The sequence below is a fragment of the Strix aluco genome, chromosome 22 (genome assembly GCF_031877795.1).
Source record: "Strix aluco isolate bStrAlu1 chromosome 22, bStrAlu1.hap1, whole genome shotgun sequence".
Lineage (NCBI taxonomy): Eukaryota > Metazoa > Chordata > Aves > Strigiformes > Strigidae > Strix > Strix aluco.
Genome location: NC_133952.1, coordinates 3,105,323 through 3,125,527, shown reverse-complemented (window position 1 = coordinate 3,125,527; position 20,205 = coordinate 3,105,323). Strand labels below are relative to the sequence as shown.

Sequence of the window (20,205 nt, the reverse complement as noted above, 5' to 3'; positions counted from 1 at the left end):
ACACAGCACTGGACACGTCTGTCTCACACACCCTTTTTTAGATGCGTGGGGGACTGCTAAATTGAGGACAACGTGACATCCAGTGTCCTGTGAGGACAAAACAGCAAAGAGGTATTGACTGGAGTGAAGGAGAGGAGATTTTCCAGGAAGGAGAAAACTACCAACTCAAGGTTTAAACAGACTCCTAACCCTGGAGAGAATGAAACCTTCCACTCATCCAACAAGCAAGTACAGATGATAAGCTTCAATCCTTCAATCCCTGGAGGAACATCTCGCTGCAAATAGACATGTTTTCAGAGACAGACTCAACCTTGGCCTGCATGTTGAGGCTATCAACAATGGGGCAAAGGACAGTGGTGACCTGTCTACTACTCAACTCCCAGGCACTGGAAGCTGAACCAACTGCTCAAACAATCCAACATCCGTAGCATTATTTTCCAACCTAGAAGCCCACCCAAAAGCACCATCACTCAACCTTACCAGATCCCTAAGGTCATGGAAGTTCACAAAAATGTCCTGTTTGTGTACAGAGTTATAAAGCCATGTCCTGATTTGTATGACATTACTTCAAAGAAATCAAACATACAGAGCTCTGATGATGATATTCAGTCTGCTGCTGAGAGTTCATAGAGCCCCAGTTAGTAACTGACATATCGTAAAGTTTTTTTGTCAGTTTGGAATCCAGAGACAAATCACCACTGCTATTGCTCCTAGAAGCCCTCAGGATAAAAGGAGAAAGGAACAATAAGACTCAAGAGTTTCTAGGACTATAAAAAAAGAAGAAAGGTCTTATTTTGCTTATTTTGAAGCAACGCATTTTATTGGAATGACAGTGATAGACTCAAGGTTGTCAAAACCAATTGCATCCAGAAGCAACCACTGGAAGGAACCTTTAGTCAGTTTGCCAGGCTTGGCTAGATAATTATGTCATGAATTTGTTCCTGTATCTAGTATGTCCCAGGCCACGGTCCTAGACCCTGGGCACAGAGTGTGATTATAATTTCTACTCACTCATTTTCTATTACTTCCACTTTTATTTCATGTAAAGAAAAAGGATAGATGTCTTAAAAAGGAGAGATCTCTTACACCTTAAGGGATTTCTCTCTTTTCTGACATTTTGTTATTATGTGTGTGTGAGGAGGGGATGTATTTCAGCTTAGTACATCAATATTTAGACAGATTGAAAAACTTTTAATATTCCAGAGGGATGATTGGGATATTATCCAGAACAATTGTACATACACTAACCCTACGCTTGCTTCTAAATACATTAGACTGTACTTTGGTCTTGATTCTCTAGACTGCTCTTACTCAGCTGAAAATCTTTACTAGTGCTTAATAATTATCAGTGGAAACAATAGCACAATGGAACTTCTTTACTCACTAGATGAAAAAAACAGAGTGTTGACTCCAACTGCTTTATTTACATGCTCACACCTATCACATCTGTGTCACCATGATAATTAAGAGAGTCTGAAAAAACTTTTGGTAAGTAGAAGTCAATTTGCCAAGCACAGGAAGAGGTTCTCCCTAACACTTCCCTTTCCCTGTGGCTGTCAGGAGTAGGAATGCAAGTGAAGTACAACCGAACAGCCGAACCTGCACAGCTCACAATTTGACAGCCCTGAGAGTGTCTGATTAACAGAGCCTAACAGAAGACACAAACCTTATTCTCTTCCTTTCTCTTTGTGCGTCTGAGATATACGTACTGTTAAAGCCTCTACAAAAAGAACAAGCCCTAGAACTTCATGGACCCAGAGAGCAGCTGCTGTGCTAGCAGAAGGGTTGACCTGCATAATCCAAACACAAAAACCACGGGTGGAAGGACTGCTACATCAGCATGCTCCGGCCACCTCAGAAGTGATTCTTCTAAAGAAAGCTCATGTTATACCACTAGGATAACAGGAATATTTGCCCCTTTTCCCCCCCCAAGGAGAGATCATTTGCGTGCATACAAAATACGCAAAGGTGGGCATCAAACCTCTCTCTTTTCACCAAGTTTTACTTTAAGCCCATTATTTACTGCTCCGTGATCCTCTCATTCCAAAAAACCCCTCCAATGCTGCCTGTTCTTCTGATTGTTTTTGCTTAGCTGCAATGTAAGTTCTTCAGAGGAAGGACTGTTTTCTTAGTAGGAGCTTACACTATGCTTCACAAAACATGAGACCCACCTTCACAAAGGATCCCTCCCCGCATGGACAACAATCAGTAACCATGCTGTATTTGTCCCTGCCACCTTTTTACAAACGTGACAAGCAAATGCAATTCATGCAGCAACCCACAGGACAAGGCTAAGCCAGACCAGCCAAAGATGTCCCCACAAAAAGAACCTGTCAAGCAGATGCCTCCTAAAGCTCAGTCACTGCCCTTCAGCACCCATGAGCCCCCCTCCTGTCAGGAATGAAAAGCCCAGTTCTTTTTGCACTGCCTGGTTTTAGTCACACCAACTAAAGTCAGCTTGGCACTACACATGCAAAGCTGCCCTGCAGCAAGGGATAATTCACAGTAGCATTATCTTCAATTCACTGGCTTACTGTTAATTTGGTCAGAACGGGAGGGTGGGAGGAGTGTTAGCAAAGACAAAAATAAGCAGATGACAAATTTGCTTATTAACCACGTTGAATAAGAGATGTATTAAAAAAACGTAAGGAGGGAGAGGGGATGAAAAGCAGGATGTGAAAGAAGCAGGAGCTGGAACAGCATGGCTAATGTCAACCATGAAATGCAACCCCTGCTGGGACAATTTGAAAGACAGAAGAGGCAGGCTTTTTAATATTAACTATGTTTGATCGCTTTACTTCAGATGCATCTAACAGCACGAGGAAGAGGATTTCCATTTACCCGATAGGTAATTCTTACAAGCTAGAGACCTGAAACAGCATGAAGAACAACTACATTCACTCTGCATTGAAAACTTCCGTTACCTGCACTGGAAGCTGATCAGGACACACTGTGCAAGAGTCATCAAGGAGCAAGTAAAATACCAGAGCTCTTACCAATGCTCCAGCTGCACATTCACACAGGCTCCAGGGCCTTTACTTCATTTACCTCTATTCCAAATACTCAGAGCTCTTTGGAAGGCACATTCTGTACCATTTCAGGATTAGTTTCTAGTACCACTGAAGCCAGTGAGGATTTCTGCATGCACTGGTTTTGGCTGGGGTGGAGTTAATTTTCTTCATAGTAGCTAGTATGGGGTGTGTTTTGGATTTGTGCTGGAAACAGTGTTAATGATTCAGGGATGGTTTAGTTATTGCTGAGCAGTGCTTACACAGAGTCAAGGCCTTTTCTGCTCCTCACCCCACGTGGCCAGCGAGCGAGGGCACACAAGGAGCTGGGAAGGGACACAGGCGGGACAGCTGACCCCGACTGACCCAAGGGATGTCCCACACCATATGGCGTCACTCCCAGCATATAAAGCTGGGGAACAAGGAGGAAGAGCGGGACGTTTGGAGTGATGGCTTTGTCTTCCCAAGTCACCGTTACGCATGATGGAGCCCAGCTTTCCTGGAGATGGCTGAGCACCTGCCTGCCCATGGAAAGTGGTGAGTGAGCCCCTTGTTTTGCTTTGCTTGCATACGCCACTTTTCCTTTACCTATTAAACTGTCTTTATCTCAACCCATGAGTTTTCTCATTTTTACCCTTCTGATTCTCCCCATCCCACTGGGGCAGAGGATCGAGGGGCTGTGTGGGGCCGAGTTGCTGCTGGGGTTAAACCACGACAGAGTGAAATAAGGAACTTGTCAAGCATGTCTGCAAGCCTTGTTGCACTTGCTCAACAATCTCTAATGACTAAGTATCCCCACGTTTCCCCGTGACATCAGAAATCCAACCTCTCCCTTGAATTCAACAGTTCAACTAGCACTTCTAATTAGAAACAACATGGTTGGTCCAGAGATTCCTAAATATTCATGTTTTCTGCAGCACGTATATCTTGCCACCACTTGCTACAACTGTGCAGGTTTCTTCCTCAGTAAGAGCAAAATGTAATTAATGTCAAACACTTCTTTGCATATTCTTTTTCAAATAAAGAAAAAGTTTGTCATGCATCCTTACTCCCCCCTCACCTCTGTACCAGGCAAGTCTCTGGCTCAATTAGTTTTATTCCATTTATTGTACGTTTTTTCAGTTTGGGTCTATAGCTAAAATAGGTCATAAATTACAACTGAAAATAAACATATTCAAAAAGTAGCCCCAGAAAGTCTTGCAAACCTACTCTTTTAGTAGTTCCATTCTTTCTGCATTGGGAAATTATTTTTATTTATTTATGTAATTTTAGGACTTCAACCACAATAGTATATTCAATGGAAAATATTACGTGGGTACAAATGGAACAATCACTGAAGCTGGTCATTGCAAAGAACTTCTACAACAATGACTGCCAAAAAGCAGTGGGCAGGGAGGGGAGAAGGAGCCTCTCTGCGACTCAGCAAAACAAAAGGAAAGAGAAATCTGATAAGATACCATGCATTTGCACTGGTATACTTCCATAAGTGCAAACTCTCTGCATTTATGCTAGTCGGAAGCAAGCTGGAGTTTTACTCTGATTTAGAAGTTTTTACAAATCAGGACTGAAACCCAAAAGTAAAATCCCCTCTTTACAAGTTTCCTAGGCATGTGATTTTAACATGTTTACAGTCTCCTCCAAAGGCACAACACTCACATAGATAAATTAAGCTAAGCACAAATTTAACTGGTTGTAATATCGGGGACTAGATCACTTACTCAAGGTCAAATACAGAGTAGCTGGAAGAGAAAAAACTGAAGTCAGATCTCAAATCTCAAACCAGTGCCTCAACCCACATAGTCATTCTTCTCTTCACATTCCAGAGGGAAGGCGAAGTCATTTAAATATTGTGGGTTTCAGATAGGATTCAACTAACGCAACTCTTAGAGACAATTTTCAAATTGATCTGTTTCTCTTAAACTGTATGTGACGAACGTTTGGTTTCAACAGCCTAACAGTTGTTAAAACACAAGCTCTTGTCCCAGTTACCCACAGTAAGACAGCTGTTAACAAACAGTATTTGCACACTTGCTAAGGATTTTCCAAAAGCATCTATGTCTCACATCTACACCCAAGAACTCAGAAACGCAAAGGCACATTAAAAATAAATAAATAAATAAATATATGGAGGCTCCCTTTTAGGGTTGCTTCTCACAAATTGCTGAACGACCTCTGTAGAACACGTCTTCCAAAATCAGAGATATCTTAAAAATAGAGTTATGCAAACCTAGCAGCTTTCCAGAGCACTGGATGGACTCCATAGCTCAGTCATTACAACTGAGACTGCAGGTTGCTGTGAAAATGCCATCCCTGTAAGACTTGAGGGGCCTCAGGATCTACCTCCCGTATCTCAGTCCTGTGAAGTGAGCCCTCAGTCACATTCCAGTCAGTAAGTAGCTGATTCACCTTCAGCATCATGGTCACCCTCTGCCTGCACAGACACCCCCCATCCAAATCAGAAATGTTCATACTGATTAAGCATACATGGTCTTATTTTATTGCCAAACAAAGCCAAGAATGTCAATCCTCACTTCACCTGCTTGATAAAAAAAGGGCCAGAGTAATTTTCAAAAAGATGTTATCTTCTTCAGAAATGATGAGACAGGTAAAAGTGAACCCAATAGCCAAATGATCCATAGCAAGTCAATGACATAAGGTGAAGGGGTTCTCTTATTATCCTCAAGTGTTTCACTCCAATAACTGAATGAAGAATATGATGTTTTGTATGCTTTAAATATTCTCCCAAATGATTTTCATACTTTATCTTACCAAGGCCACTGAAATAACCAAAAATTATCGTTATTCCCTCAGTTACTTACATTTCACATGGAAATAAGCCACAACAGAATCATAGGGCAACTATTTAGGTCGTTCTTTCCTCAAGCACTCTAAATTCCTCTGTATTTGCTCAGCAACTTGTCTCAACTGATTAAACTCTACAGCAGAAACTGGAGGACAAGCCTCTAGTATTCTTCTCTGAGAACAGGGACCCCCAAAACAGCATCAGCAAAATCACCAGTGACATCCTCCCCCTTCCTCAACATGCTCATTAATCCATGAGTTGGTGCTTAATTACTTTGGAAAATGGCATTCTAGTGGCAGGCCAATCCAAATGTCCTTTGCTATAAGGCAAGCAATAATCAGATGGAAAAAGCAGAGCCTGTACATCAAAGCTTTTCCTGCACATATGATGTACACTTAAAATCTTCTCTTAGCTCTGATGCTGAAACAGAGTTGAAGGCTAACAGAAGATGGAGAGAACTGCATGCTCACGCCATATCCCTGCTGCTCACTCCCTCAACAGTGATACTCACTGTGGAACAACTCACCCAGACACATTAGTGGAGCCGACAGGAGAAAGCTGGCTCAAGCACAGACATAGTTTTTCCTTAAGTCAGCACAACAGGAAGACTGTACTTTTCAGGACCCAGGTCACTGATCTTTATTGGCTCTAAAACTCAGCTCCAAAGAGTCAGCTGCGCTGAACTAGCCATGACCAACCCTTCTTCCCTTCAACACATACATTCTCAGCATTCCATCCTCTCTCATCAGGCATTTTCTTCTTGAAAATAAAAGCTTCCAAATCTAGGGTCATTTATATACTATGCACGTTTATATCCAAACTCTAGGGTCTTAGAGCTTGGAGCATCTCAAACTGTTTTCAAGAGTACCTGCAATCCCACAAAGGGGAACCTACAGAAGTAATTCCATCCAAACAGCTTTTGATATCCAACAAAACCTGGACAAATATATTGGTCAGAAGAGTCTGTCCCAAAGTCCATCAGAATTAACTATTAACTATTTCTAGGTACCATTAAGGGGTTTGAATCAGGCCCCTATTGGGACCTATGAGCGAGACAAACAGCAATGAACACCTGTGTAAGCGCATTACTACGTATGAACGGGTTTGCTTCTGAGATTTAAGTTAAGTAATAAGATTCAAGCATTTGACTAAATTAGGGTTTAAAAGCTCTGTGTGTCACCAGTTTCCACGTGCTATATGAAGTGATGCTTGGATACCACAGCAACGGGGCCTTAGGAACAACCCCCACTCCCATTCCCTACTTGGCCACAGAGACATTTACTCAGAGTTCCATGAAGACGACCACCTGGCTCCAAAACACAAGTATTTCTGCTATTGCCAAAAGACAAACAACAGATGAAACAGTAGCAGCAAAATCAACATATTCTTCAAGTACCAGGTACCCTTGAAAGAAAGCCCCAAGATGACAAGCCAGTTTACCTCCATGATCTCTGCTTATGAGGTGGATATGTAAAAAGCTGTAAGTTCTGTATTTTTTAGCTCAGATGGGAGTATATTTTCACTATATCATGTTCTCACACAAACACACATGTAGAGGACAAAGCAATCAGACAAAAACATCCTGCAAAAATAAAGATGGTTACAGATATCCTTCCCTGCAGGAACAAGGATGACTAAAAAATGGCTTATGCATTTTCATCAGACACTGTATTTCTGCTAGAAAAGACAGTTACCCATCCACAAACAGATGCAATTTTCAGTCCAAGTGGTATCTTTCACCTTGAGGTTATTATGTTTGGGAAAACAAGCAAAATGTAATATTTAAATGGATCTTCTCAGGAGACAGCTGGATGTAACTCTTAGATTTGCAAGTTTTCTGGAGAGCAGGCATGACCTCTTCATTTTTTTCCTCCAGAAGAGTATCATCTATCTGCCAATTTTTGGAGGGTGTGTAAGGAGAGGAATTTTCTTTTTTGTATACTCTCAAGTAAAAGAGGGTCAGAAAACAGTGGGAGCTGCCATGAACTCAGAGGGGGGAAAAAAATATCGGATGTTACTATCAACAGATGCTGCTTCCTTGAGAATATCTTATGAGTTTGCCTTTTTTAATAAATTGATTTTTAGGCCAACTAAAGTCATAATGAGAAAATATCTTCCAAAATACCTTAACTGGCTATTGATGGACTACATCTAACACAGTTCTGTACCACGTGGAAGATTTCAGCACGTTTGAAGCTAACCTAAGGTGAGTCTCTGGATCATGGATTGTAGCATGCAGAAGTAAAGGTTTACACTTCTCATCAGGCTAACAGAGGGCTGATTCTTTTTCAGTCCTGCTTTTTCACAGGGTCCACTGTATCAGGGAAAGGACCATACCACATTTCCAGAGTGCTTACCTGGTACCACTTCAAGTCAGCCTCCACAAGACTACTTTGGACAATACAGGTACATGCGTAAACTGAAGACCAAGACAGACTGAGTGCTGTTCTATTGAGAAAGGACATTTTTACAACTTTCATATATTTTACTGTCAGCAATAGGCTCTCAAACAGACATTTTGATTCAATTACTATTAGGCTTCCAACTGCAATACTAGCTTTGTGAGCTAAACTAACAATGCAGACCAATTTAAAAGCAACGTTGCCTGCATTCACTGCTAAATCTTTGAACAGAAGAAAAATAAGGAAAAAAAAACCAACCCCTGTCTTGGAACTCTTGGATAAGCAAGGCAAGACTGTATTTCTGAACACTAATGGTGAGATTTTCAGAAGTGGTTTTCCTCTAACTTCATTGGAAGCAGAGTTAGAACTACCCTAAATGATTATGAGAAAACAACACATTTTGCTGGGACAAGAAAAACAGATGAGTTTAATCATCTGTCCAGATTCAGCACTCCAACCAAATGAATAAAAGCAAGCCCAGATTAAACAAACAGTAAAACTGATATTAGAGATTGTCAGGAATGCTTTACTCCCCCTTTTAATTTTCCCAATCCACCTACTCAGTGTATCTTGTCTGAAAACAGTCAGTTCTTTGGAACTGGGGTTGCATATACTACATCTTGTAAAATTCTTAACAAATAGCTGTGCTTAAACTGAATTTACATGTGTTTTTCTCATTAACTACATGTAGAGGGATTTCAAAACACTGGCTACTGAAGGCCACAGTACTCTGACATTTACTCAAGACTACCAGAGAAGAGGATTCATGTGCAGATCACACAAGCATCCCTTGCAGGACTGTCTTCATTACCGCCATGTAATAACACAATTAGAGCACATAAAGTAGACATTTAGGAATAGAGGAGGCACCTGTTTTCTTTATAAATAACACAGCCAAAGAAAAGATGCAATCCTGGATATCGTAACTAATTAGCCATTAAACTGCATCAGAAAAGATTTCTGCTTCGTACAAAGTAGTAGTTTAGAGACTTCAGCTTTAGTAAACCACGGGGAAATCCTTACGCATAAAGAATTGCAAACAGTGGGATAAACAGAGACCAAGCATGAGGCACGAGCAAGCCTTTTAAAAAAGTAACTACAGGACCAAGTAATATTAATCTGTCTCAATTCAGCACTGTGTCCATTTTTATCAGTGGCCATTCACCTCAGCTCCATTATTCAGTACAGCCAAGCTATCCAAAACATCCAAACAAAGCATCGGCAACAGCACAGCTTGCTCCTTATACAACAGGCTGAGTCCTGTCAGTCCAAGGGCAAAGCTAGATTTCGTGGAACAAAGGATAATTTAAGTCTATCTGTAGCAGCCTGTCACTGAAAGGACACTGCCACTTTTTTGAGCCTTCTTCTCAAGTTCTCTTTGGGTGTCTCAGCATGCAGTGTTCAGCGCTGCTTCAGTTAGAGTAGATGTCACAGCAAAAGAGACAGAACTTACTCGCCCACTTCAGGATTATCTGGTAACGGACAAAGGCTGACTTTACCTCCAGTACTTGCAAAATAGATGGTCAAGTCACACAGAAATACTGAAAACAGGAATAAAACTCTTCTAGATACTGCCTTAACTCAGTAAGTTTAATACATGTCACTTCACTTTCTCTCTCTTCCTTTCCAAATAAAATCCAGAAATCTCAGCATTTTAAGGAACCAAAAAGCTAGACAGAGTAAACTGCAGTAATACATATGTAAAGAGTTGTATTGAGTCAGCATCACTAATTGGAACAATCAGCTGATTCTACTGAATTTTCCCTCCCATAAGGTGAGGCATATTAAGAGCTACACACCTGCTAAGACAGGAAATCAGAGTTTAATGGCTTTAAAGATACTTGATCTCAACTGACTTTATATAGGACTGGACTCCAACACTGCTGAAAGTTTCAAGGATAATGCTGCTCATTTTTAGCTTACCATAAACATAGAAAAAAAAAAAATCTGCCTCTGTGCTGTAGAAGTTTTAAGGAAATTTGAAATAAAAAAGGCTCGCCACTTCGCAAACACCAGCTGATATCCCTAAGTTATTTAACACAAAAGGAGGTGGAATAGAAGCTTCAACCTTCCTTATTTCAAAGAGGCTGTAAACACAGCTCGCTCCTGTAATTGCAAGTGATCATCCTACACATTCACCCTGGAGATGTTAAAATTAGACCAAGTAGCAATGGAGACAGTGGACTAGATATTCAATCAACAGAACATTAAAACACTGGGCCCTTGCAAAGAAATTCTAACAGCAAATCAGATCCCTGCCAATCACAAGGGCATTCAAGATTGCAGTGGGGAGACTACAATATACTGCAAGTTACTTGAGGTCTAGTATAGTCTCAAGGCAAATAGCAGCTGCATAAAGACAGTGATGGATAGCCTTTCTCAAGGACTACTTACAAGGAAAGAACGACACTAACACAGAAAAGAGAGTGAGAATTAGCCAGAACTTAAGAAAAAAAAAAATAAAAATCATCATCTGAAAGAATTTCACATAGAGATGAAGGCAGAAAATCTACTGTTGATCATATCAAGCACAACAACATATCTAATCAGCCAAACATACAGGAACCCCAACTGTTGTGGAAAAAAAAGAGAGAAAGGAAGTAACTTTAATGATCAAGACATGCAAATTGAAACATCTCATGATTCGTAAAGAAGATAAAGACCAGAAGAACAGGGAGAGAATTCTCACAGTGATGCCATTTACAAAAAAAATCACTGTCTGTGTTCATCATAAACACCACCCTGTCAGCCTTTCCACCCAACACTGTGGCACAACAGCTGAAATAAATGGTTGGTGCTCCTGAACAATTCTCTGAAAGTACTGATCAGGATGATAACTGACCAGGTTGCACATAGTCACAGTAACACCTATCAGGCTGCATTTAAAGTGGAATCTGAAATGCAAGCGTGAACAAGGCTATTTTTGAAAATGCCAGACTCGTGCTTGAAGGAAAGCACAATCCAAGTGAAGGGAGCCTGCTGTGCTAATCTCAAATATACCATGGAAATCTTTACAGGCTTTAATACTGTATGTAAATTAATTCCTTAATTCAAATTTTAAACTTTTCCACAGCTATTTATGGTTGGTTTCAAAGAGCTGAACATGGATCTCCTCCTGGTGCATCTGGATCTCCTCCTGGTTGCCTGTTCACTCTCCTGTGGCAGGCTAGTATGGTGATAATCTTTCAAAAATTACTATTAAATAAATCCCATTTAATTCAACCTACTTCACAGGCAAATTTTAATGAGAGATACAGCAAGCCCATAGATAAGTTGCTGAACTTGAATCCTATAGAGATGGTTAATGTTTCCAACAGCTGTACAGTCTGTGCATGTATTCTTAAGCCAAAACAAGTCTACCTGGAAAAAAAAAAAAAGAGAAACAAAACTGTGCTTACACTATGTGGAGGTGTTCATTAAATGAACAGTAGTAAACTTGTTTTTCTAACTTGTCCCACTGCAGATCACTAGCCACAGGAAGCAGACCAAACCTGATGTATCCCTTTAGCATGTTTTCATAGCATTAGCTTTTAATAAATATAACATACTCCACCCTCAGAGCAGAGCAGTCCTCAGGTTCCAGCAGAAAAAGTGGTTGTTTTAAATATTTAGATTACATTACAGTTGGGACGTTAAAATAAGCGGTGACTTGTACTGTAGACAGCTATCAGAATCAGCTTGGCAAAATATGTGTAAGCTAACCTAGTGTGGTTACAAAGTATGAGCTTTGAGGTCTATTAGGCTGGTGTTCTTATACATATTTTTATTATTTGTACTACAATAGTGCTTTCTGATGTCAGCAAACAGAAAAGCACCACAGATGCTGCATAAACCTAAGTAGTAAGATCCGCAGTCTCCAGAAAGTTTATAAACTTCAGCAGAGAAAATGGGAGAAAGCTAGGAGAAATAAAGGCTATTCTCTTTAGGCAAGCAGCTAACACAGGCCTCAATTCAGCACTAGGCTTCAGTGCGTCTAAGTACTTTGCTGAGTTCCAAGCCTAAATCTGTGGCTGAATACAATTTTTTTCCTATTTCCCAAGTCTCAATTCCGTGCTTTAACTATGCAACTATCCATTTTCTTTCACGAGGTAACAGTACTCCCAACCGTCTGCCGGTATTAATGGACTCTCCCTTCCAGTCTTAAGAACTCTCCTTCCCCCTGAAGGCCTCTATGTGGTTGCTGTTGATCCAGATACTTAGGCCTAGGACCTGCTCTCAGTAATCCCTATCTTCAGAATATTATTCCAGATTTATTTGATTGACTCAAACTGAAACTTGGCCTTCAGTTCCGAGCTCCTCCACCTAACAGCAGACCAAGACTTCTGCAATGTTTACAGCATTTAAGTGTGCAGCAGACCATGCTGCGTGGAATGAAAGCTGGAAAGAACCACAACCAACCCACTGAACTGTACAGTCAGAGTCACCATCCTCAGTTTTATCACCTGTCTCAAAGAACTAATAAAAATCCAAGTATCTTCTCAACTCAATCTACTTAACCACCTGTGGGGCTTTTTTGAGGAAAGCCTTCATTAAAAAGCATTCTCCTCCCACTGCAAGGTATGCATTTGAACCACTATTGTTCACGTGACAGAATAGTTCAGTTGGAACCTGGCTCAAAATTCAGTGCATTTCAGAGGAAGACTCTTAGTGACTTCACCAAGCTTTGGATCTGTCCCAGAGTTTCAGTGCTGCCACCTACCCTGTTATAGCATCCCAAAGGAAAGCTGGCAGCAGCAGAAGAGAAGGGTGATGAATCTTAGCCATGGGCTGCAACATGCCTTGCATTCATTTTCTCAGTCAGCCATGCCTGTTTACATCCCAGGGAACAGCTGTCCCAGCCTGACCTGAAGACAGCTTTGACTATTATGCAATCATTCCTTTCTAGCCTACAGACAGGCAAACCTGGCCAGAAAGGGTACAGGATTAAAAAAAAAAAAAAAAAAAATCTTTAGAAGAAACGCATTTGTTGCTCTGTCTGTTCAGCCACACTTGCTATCCAAAAGATATTTTCAGTAAACATGCCATAGGCATTTGCAAAGATCTCTATGGTAAATTATGTGACTGCATTACCAGTTGAAGCCCCAACCCTTTCTAATCTAGTGTCCATGTAAACTGCTGTCTTTTTCTCAGTGTAACTGTATCTCAGATCTCTGCATATCTACTAACTGATGAAGCAGCCTGAGATGACAGGAGAAAATACAGTGTTAACACTGAAGGGGCACAAATCACCAGGAAGCCTGCTTTTGCTAGTTCTGTGGAACTACCTCCTTACTCATTCACCCCTCCTAAAAACACCCTGTTCCCTCAATAACATGGAGGGTAAAAGAGACTAAACAGGGAGGAGACAGAGACTCACGTGGGAAAACAAGCACTCGGAGGGAGATTCTACATGGCTGCTTTGTAAAGATAATCTCACTTATATTTCAAGGCCAAAAGTTATATGGCCAAAAGTTACCTGCTCATCTACCTGCCCATCATTCAGGACAGTAACCTGGATACTGTCTCAAATTCTCTGACTGCTCTCTAGACCTTCACATCCAACGTACATTTAGGTCTTGCCGTCTGTGTAGTATTTCTGAAACTTTCCATTTATACAGCTAAAATCCTTGCCAGAGCTTTGATCATAGTATTTGCCTCAACATCCCCTTGCCTAGTTCTGATCCATACAGACTCACTCTGTGGGTATCAATCCTTGTCACAAAGCTGGAAAGATCATTTTCCTAAACTGTTATTTTTAGCACATGCCCCCTCTGCACATTAGTCTACCAGCTCCATATTTTCTAATGCAAATATGAGTCACTTGCCTTCATTTTATTCTGTTTCAAAAAAGACAGACTCCTACCTGTAACTGACCTATATCAGCCTCTGTCACCTGCTTGTTCAGTTTTCAAACAAGTGTGGAGGTAGGCTTCCTTTCATGTTGCTCTTTAGTCTTGAGAGGATCTCCTTAAAAACACCAGCAAAAATACCTCATTAAAATCTTTGTTGCAATAACTACCAAAAAATCCCCAACCCAAAGCTATGCTCTTACTACCACATATCCCAGCAGAGTCCACCTAAAAGGCAGAATCCTACCTGCAGGGCAGTTTTGGCCAGTATTCTGCCATATCCCTGAATAAGCATGGAAACGGTTTTCCGAGCACAGAACTCAGCCCAAAAACTTCCTCTTGAGTTTGGTTAGCTCAGAGTCTAGAACTCGGTGGCACCTGATTGACAGAGAACAGGCAGAACTAAGGCTTCCGTGTTTTTGTCCAATGTTCCTTTGCTTGCTGGATTTTTACAACAGCTTTCATAGTTACATTCAATAAGCATGGAATTCTCCAAATATAACATACAAATCAACTTTCTGTTTTCCAAATGATATATGTCCAGTGTCCAAATGGCACTTTAAGCATCAATCGTCTGAGCCTCATTGAAAAACAGGCAACTCCTACTTTCATTTGCCCCTATAAAAAAAATATTTTGAGGGTGGTGTTTTTACTATCTTGACTCTAAAAGCTTTCCAAATTATGAAATTTTTCTACATCTCCGTAGCTAGACATTTGTCAATTAGGATTCCTGTTTCTCAGCTAGGACTCCTCTTAGGCAAGGGTGAAAACAGAAATGGTCCGTTGCCTCCATGAGAAAAGACACAAAACTGTGCTTCTCACGTTCCTCTTCTATCAAAAATTGCCCCATTCAGCTCATAATCCCGATCCCAAACCGGATTCCTATGGCTTTAAATCACAACTGCTTGCTAGATTTCAACACACCAAATACCAAGAAAATCAATAACTGTGCAAGAAACAGCTGCACCTAAAAGTGCAGTTTAAAAGGAAGTTCTTTTGCTGATACCAAAGGAATGCCTAAAAAGCCACTCCTCAAAGTACTCCCTAAAGAAGTGTAATCAAAAGAGTATTAGTTCACACAATGGAAAGAATGAGGACTTGAACCTCACCCAGAAGGATGGCAGAACAGACACATACTCTGGTATTCGATGGATAAAGATTGCAGATTGGCTTGCTCTTCCTATCCTGCAAGCATTGAAAGACACCATCAGCCGTTCCTGCCCCAGTGACATGTTGACTGAACAGAGCAAAGGAAGCCAGAACAATGCAGAAGGGAGTATATTTATCAGTGGGAGCTTTTGTACAGACCTAAGATGGTACAGTTCTTCCTCTGAGTCTCTCCTGCTATAATCCTGTCACAGCATAGCATCCTATACTGACCAGAGATGAAACAGCAGCACGGAGTCTCAAAGTATGTTATTATATAGCAAAATTAAAACACATAACTTATGGCAATACCTGGATCATATACACCTATAATTTTGTATTTAGTGATAGTGTTTTACAAGAAAAGCTCTGGAAATACCAAATATTTAAGAGCAGATGGATAGGAATTCCTCTTATAGGATCTGTCAAACAGATTCATTATGAACCATTTAAATCCAACACAATTTATGCAGCTGTCAGAGCTTCAGTCATGATGCCCAGGGAGTACAAATTATAGCTTTATTTTTAGATGTAGTCATTATTTGACATTTTTCAGTCATCAAAGAGTCAACAAAATTGCGTTATACATTATTGCAAGGATGTGTGTGGCTGTAACCTTAGAATCAACAGTTCTGATGATTGGAAGTGACCTCTGAGCTCCCTCCCCAAGAGGAAAGAATCAGTTGCTGTAAGCAACTAAGCAAGCTGATGACACAGCTCCTTGCCTATAAAACACATATCACAAATTTCAGCTTTTCTGAATTTCATTGCTGGTGGATACGATCATATTAATAAGTCTGCTCCTGTAATGTCCCTGTTTCATTTCCCACCAACTAGAATAAAAATAGAAGCTACAAAGCACTTCCAAGGATTGAGTCTTAAAGTCAGAACACAGACATCCTGCATCTTAAAAACAACATGGTGTCTACAGATGGAGTCAGCAGGAAAACACGGGCTTTCAGAATAAAGACAGGTCCATCCCGTCAAGAGTTAGTCACCCTTGAGAATGAAATGGCACGGGGAAAAGTGGTTTTATGTCAAAGTAACCCTGCCAGGAAAATCCAGATGAAGGTTCCACATTGTATCTGTTTTCCACAGCTTTACTGATAGTGTAACATTAAGACCAAAAGGCAAAGTAGTAAATTAAACTATAATGGAAGTTCAGAAGGAAATACACCACTCCTGCACCTTTCTTCTCCTGCACTTTCCAAGAGGCAAAGCTGAAAGCAGGCTGGTAACTCAGCACAGGTACCCAAATCACAGAACTGCTTAATTCCATAACACAGCCTGACATGGCTCCAATGTCCCCAACCCAACTCCACTCCAATCCTCAGCAACTCTATCTTTCACGGTTGGAAACAATTCAACGCATCCACTGTTTCTGAACACAATTATTTATTACTTTATTTCAGGATCCAGGAAAGGCCGTGCCTTAATTACAACAACATGTGCAGTATTGCGAAGTCAGTTCCCGATCGCTGGCTTCTCAAGGAGGCTCCGCTTCTCCAGGAAAACATTTGCTTTCCTAATACAAGAAGTACTTTTCACTCCACATTGGGATTTACAAACTGCCCTGCCAAGCGGCGGTCACCATGCCAAATCACAGCTCCGCACAGCCATCGAGCAGCAATGTCAAGAACAGAAGACTAGAACTGTAGAACACTACATTTAAAACCAAAATGTTACTGTAGTTTAAGCCTAAGTACCACTTACAGAACACACAGAAAAGAATTTATTTGGAGAACATTTTCAGGCACATAAGGTAGAAATTAGATACACAATTTTGTTATGGTTAGTGGTAACTGCATCTATAATTACCTATTCACAACAATAATTTTAAAAAGTCAGTTTGAAGACGAGACGATGAAAAAAAGCCCGTATTTACCATTAACACTTGCAAAGACAGCCAAAATTTGTATAAGATTTCTTCCAATTCCCTGTTTTTCCCAAGTATTTAGGATTCAGAGAGGACTGAAAATTTGGTTGACCAACAAAAGCAAACAAAAAATGTGACTGACAGCTTATTGGCTTGCAAGAGTCACTATCTATAGAGTTACTTCTAGCTGCCTCAGGACAGTGGATTGCCACCCTAACGCATCCAGTAATATCTCAGTTTAAATAAGAGACAGAAGTTACAGGTCCTCACCACCCACTCGAAGCCCTTCATCTTCCCTCATCTCTCCATTTCCAAACCAATACAAGAATAATGGACAATTTTCAGCCCAGTTTTGAGACTAATGAAAGAATCTACTCTAGGGTTTATGCTACTAACTCTGTTACCTGGTCAAAGATCAAGAACAGCCCAAACACGTTAAGAGATCTTCCTAGTATGTTCAACACGCCTCAGCAGAGTTTACATTCTCTAGTACCAAATTTCTGTAGCAGTGGGAATGAATGCACATGCTGTCTCAACAAATCCAACATCCTTTATTGAGGTTGCAGAACAAAAACTTAGAGCCTGAATTTATACAACAACTGCAGGGTATGTGTCCCTGTTACTTGAGGGTGGAGGGTGAAGGAGAAAAATTTATGAATAGCCAATTTCAAAGGCTGTATTTTGAAAACAGTTTGTATCATTGTTTCCCAAAAAATGTCTTCACGGTCCAGAAAAACAAGAAGTCAATACATGAACACTCCTACAATAACACGCCAATACTAACAACTCGCCACATAAGAAATACGTGTCAACAAACAATATCCACATTCCACCATGGATAAAACCACAATTAACATTAAAGGCTTCAGGTTTCACAGATAAGAAAGAGGCTACACAATATGTAAAAGGATGTTTGGGATGATACATCTCACTAAATGTAAAATCTGCACCTCAGCCACGGTGTTAGTTGAGAGTCAGGTCCATACTAGTTTCCCACAAACCTGCTCTCTTTTTTACTGGCAAGGCATTGAAATATGTAAAATTGTCTTGCCAGTGACAGATGTGAGTACAAAGAGAAGTGATTTGCTACAAAAGGATTAATACATTTTGAAAGTTACTCTCTGGCAAACTGTCAAATGGATTTTTATTGGTTTATTTTATTATGGCTGTAAATAAGCCCGGCTGGTGTGCAACGCACAGTTGTGTGCAGAGACCAGAAAACGATGCTAGCTATCCCCCAGCCCCAGGCAGAAATCCGGCCTAGGCGATCACAAAGGTTGTTGGGAAGCCTGGCCCTCGTCTTCTCCCGCACTCCCGGTGAGCAGGAGGCGCGGGCCCTGGGGAGAAGCGGCCCCTTCGCCCCCCGACCGCTGCCACCCGCCGTGCCAGTGCAGACCCACGACCGCCACCTCATTTCCACCCGGCGTTTCTGCACTGGCACAAGGCTTCACCGCTCGGCGGAGCCGCAGCCAGACTCTCCGGGGCTCGTCAGAAATCCCCGCCCTGGCCAAACGCTCCTGCCACAAGCCTCGCCCCGACACGGTGACAGCTACGGCCGGTGGCTGCCGGTGTGTCCGACCGTGTCCCCCCCAGCCCCTGCCCGGCGTCTGGCTCCGGCCCGGAGCGAAAGGGCGGGCGGGGAGCGGCCGAGGGAGCCCGGCCCGCCCCGGTCATCGCCCAGCGCGCCCGGGGGGGTCACTGAAACACAAACCGAGAGGCCTCCTCGCCTCAGCGGGGACCCGGCCGGGGCTGTCAGCTCCCGGGCCGGCCGGCCGACCGCGGGGTGAGGGCGGCGACGGCAGCTCCGCCGACCCCGGCACCCGCCGGGCCGGGCCGCCATGTTAGCGGCGGCACCGGCGGCTTCCCTCGGGTGCCGGTGGCTGCCGCCGGGGCCTAGCGCCGAGCGGGCGCCGCGGCGGGCAGGGCCGCACCCGGCGGCGGGCCCGGAGCGCCCTGGCACGGCCCGCACACAGCCGGGGGGGGGGGGGCTGCCGCGGAGCCCCCCCACCCACCTACCCACCCCGGGCAGGCGGCGCCGGCCGCCGCCAGCGAAGCAGGTGTCTCCGGGGCCGAGGGGAGGCTCAGAGACCTCCCCCGGCTGTCAGCGGGCAGGGGCGCGGGGAGGAGAGGAGGGGCAGGGACCGCCGCCCCCCGCCCCGGCAGGCAGCCCCCGCCCGGCCCGCGGCCGCTCACCCGAAATCCTGGTCCATGGACTTGAAGAAGAACTTGTAGCTGTGCACGGGCCGGTTGCTGAGGACATTTTTGAAATCGGCCAGAGTGACTTTTTCCGGCGGGACGGGCAGCTTCACCAGATAGGGTGTCTCCTCCTCGTCTATGTGGTAAATGATTTTAGTCTCCGCCATGGGAGAGAGGGAGCGGGGAGCGGAGGGGAGCCGGCCCGGGCCTCCGCCGCCGCTCGGCTCCTCTCACGGCCTCCGGCCCAGAGCCGCCCCCGACAGGAAGGGAGCTCCCAGCGCCCGGCCGCCGCCGCGCAGGGGCTCCTCGGCCGGGATTTCGCTCCCTGCACTGCTCTCTAGCTGCCCGACCCGGGAACGGCAGCCCGCCGCCGCCCGCCCCGCCTGCATCCTCCGGCCGCCGCTCGCCGCACCGCCCCCCCACCCCCGCCAAGCTCAGCAGCGGCCCCCCCGCTCCCCGGGCCGGCGGAGCAGCAGCAGCAGCGGCGGCGGCGGCGGGAGATGAGGGGAAGGGAGGGGGGCGGGGGGGGGGGGGGGGGGCAGCGGGGGCGCGGGGCGGCCGGTCCAGCCGCCCTCCTGCCGCCACCGCCGCTCTGCCCGCGGGCCCGCCGCGCTCCCGCACAGCGCCCCCTGGCGGCACGGAGGAGCGGGACGGGCCCGGTGGGGCTCGGCCAGGCCCCGTGAGGCTGCGGAGGCGCCGGCTAAAGCCGGGCCGGAGCCCCCGGGGCTGCTTCGCCACCCGCCGCCACCCCGGCGGCACATGGCCCTGTGGCTTCGCGCCTCTCCCGGCGAGCCGGCTGGGCTGATTTAACAGCCTCGTCCCGCTGGTCCCATCCTTTCCCAGGGAACAAGCAGCAAGAGCCAAGGCGCTAAGCACTTGCTCCTTGCCCTAAAAATCACCTTTAACACTCAAACTGCTCAGGTGCACAAGTACTATTTTGGGTACT

The 20,205-nt window shown here is 43.8% G+C and overlaps 1 protein-coding gene across 7 annotated transcripts in view; it reads right to left on the bottom strand.

Moving 5' to 3' along the window:
* The window catches only part of DVL1 (dishevelled segment polarity protein 1), a 105,202-nt gene extending 85,540 nt beyond the window's left edge, over positions 1-19,662 (bottom strand). For all 7 annotated transcript variants that reach the window (XR_012626089.1, XR_012626090.1, XM_074848093.1 and 4 more), the window contains exon 1: positions 19,257-19,662. Coding sequence is in view for 5 of the 7 variants with exons in the window: in XM_074848093.1 (XP_074704194.1) it covers positions 19,257-19,426 (170 nt within the window). In the remaining 2 variants the exon portion in view is untranslated. The remainder of the gene's footprint in view (positions 1-19,256) is intronic.
* Between the last annotated feature and the right edge of the window lie 543 nt (positions 19,663-20,205).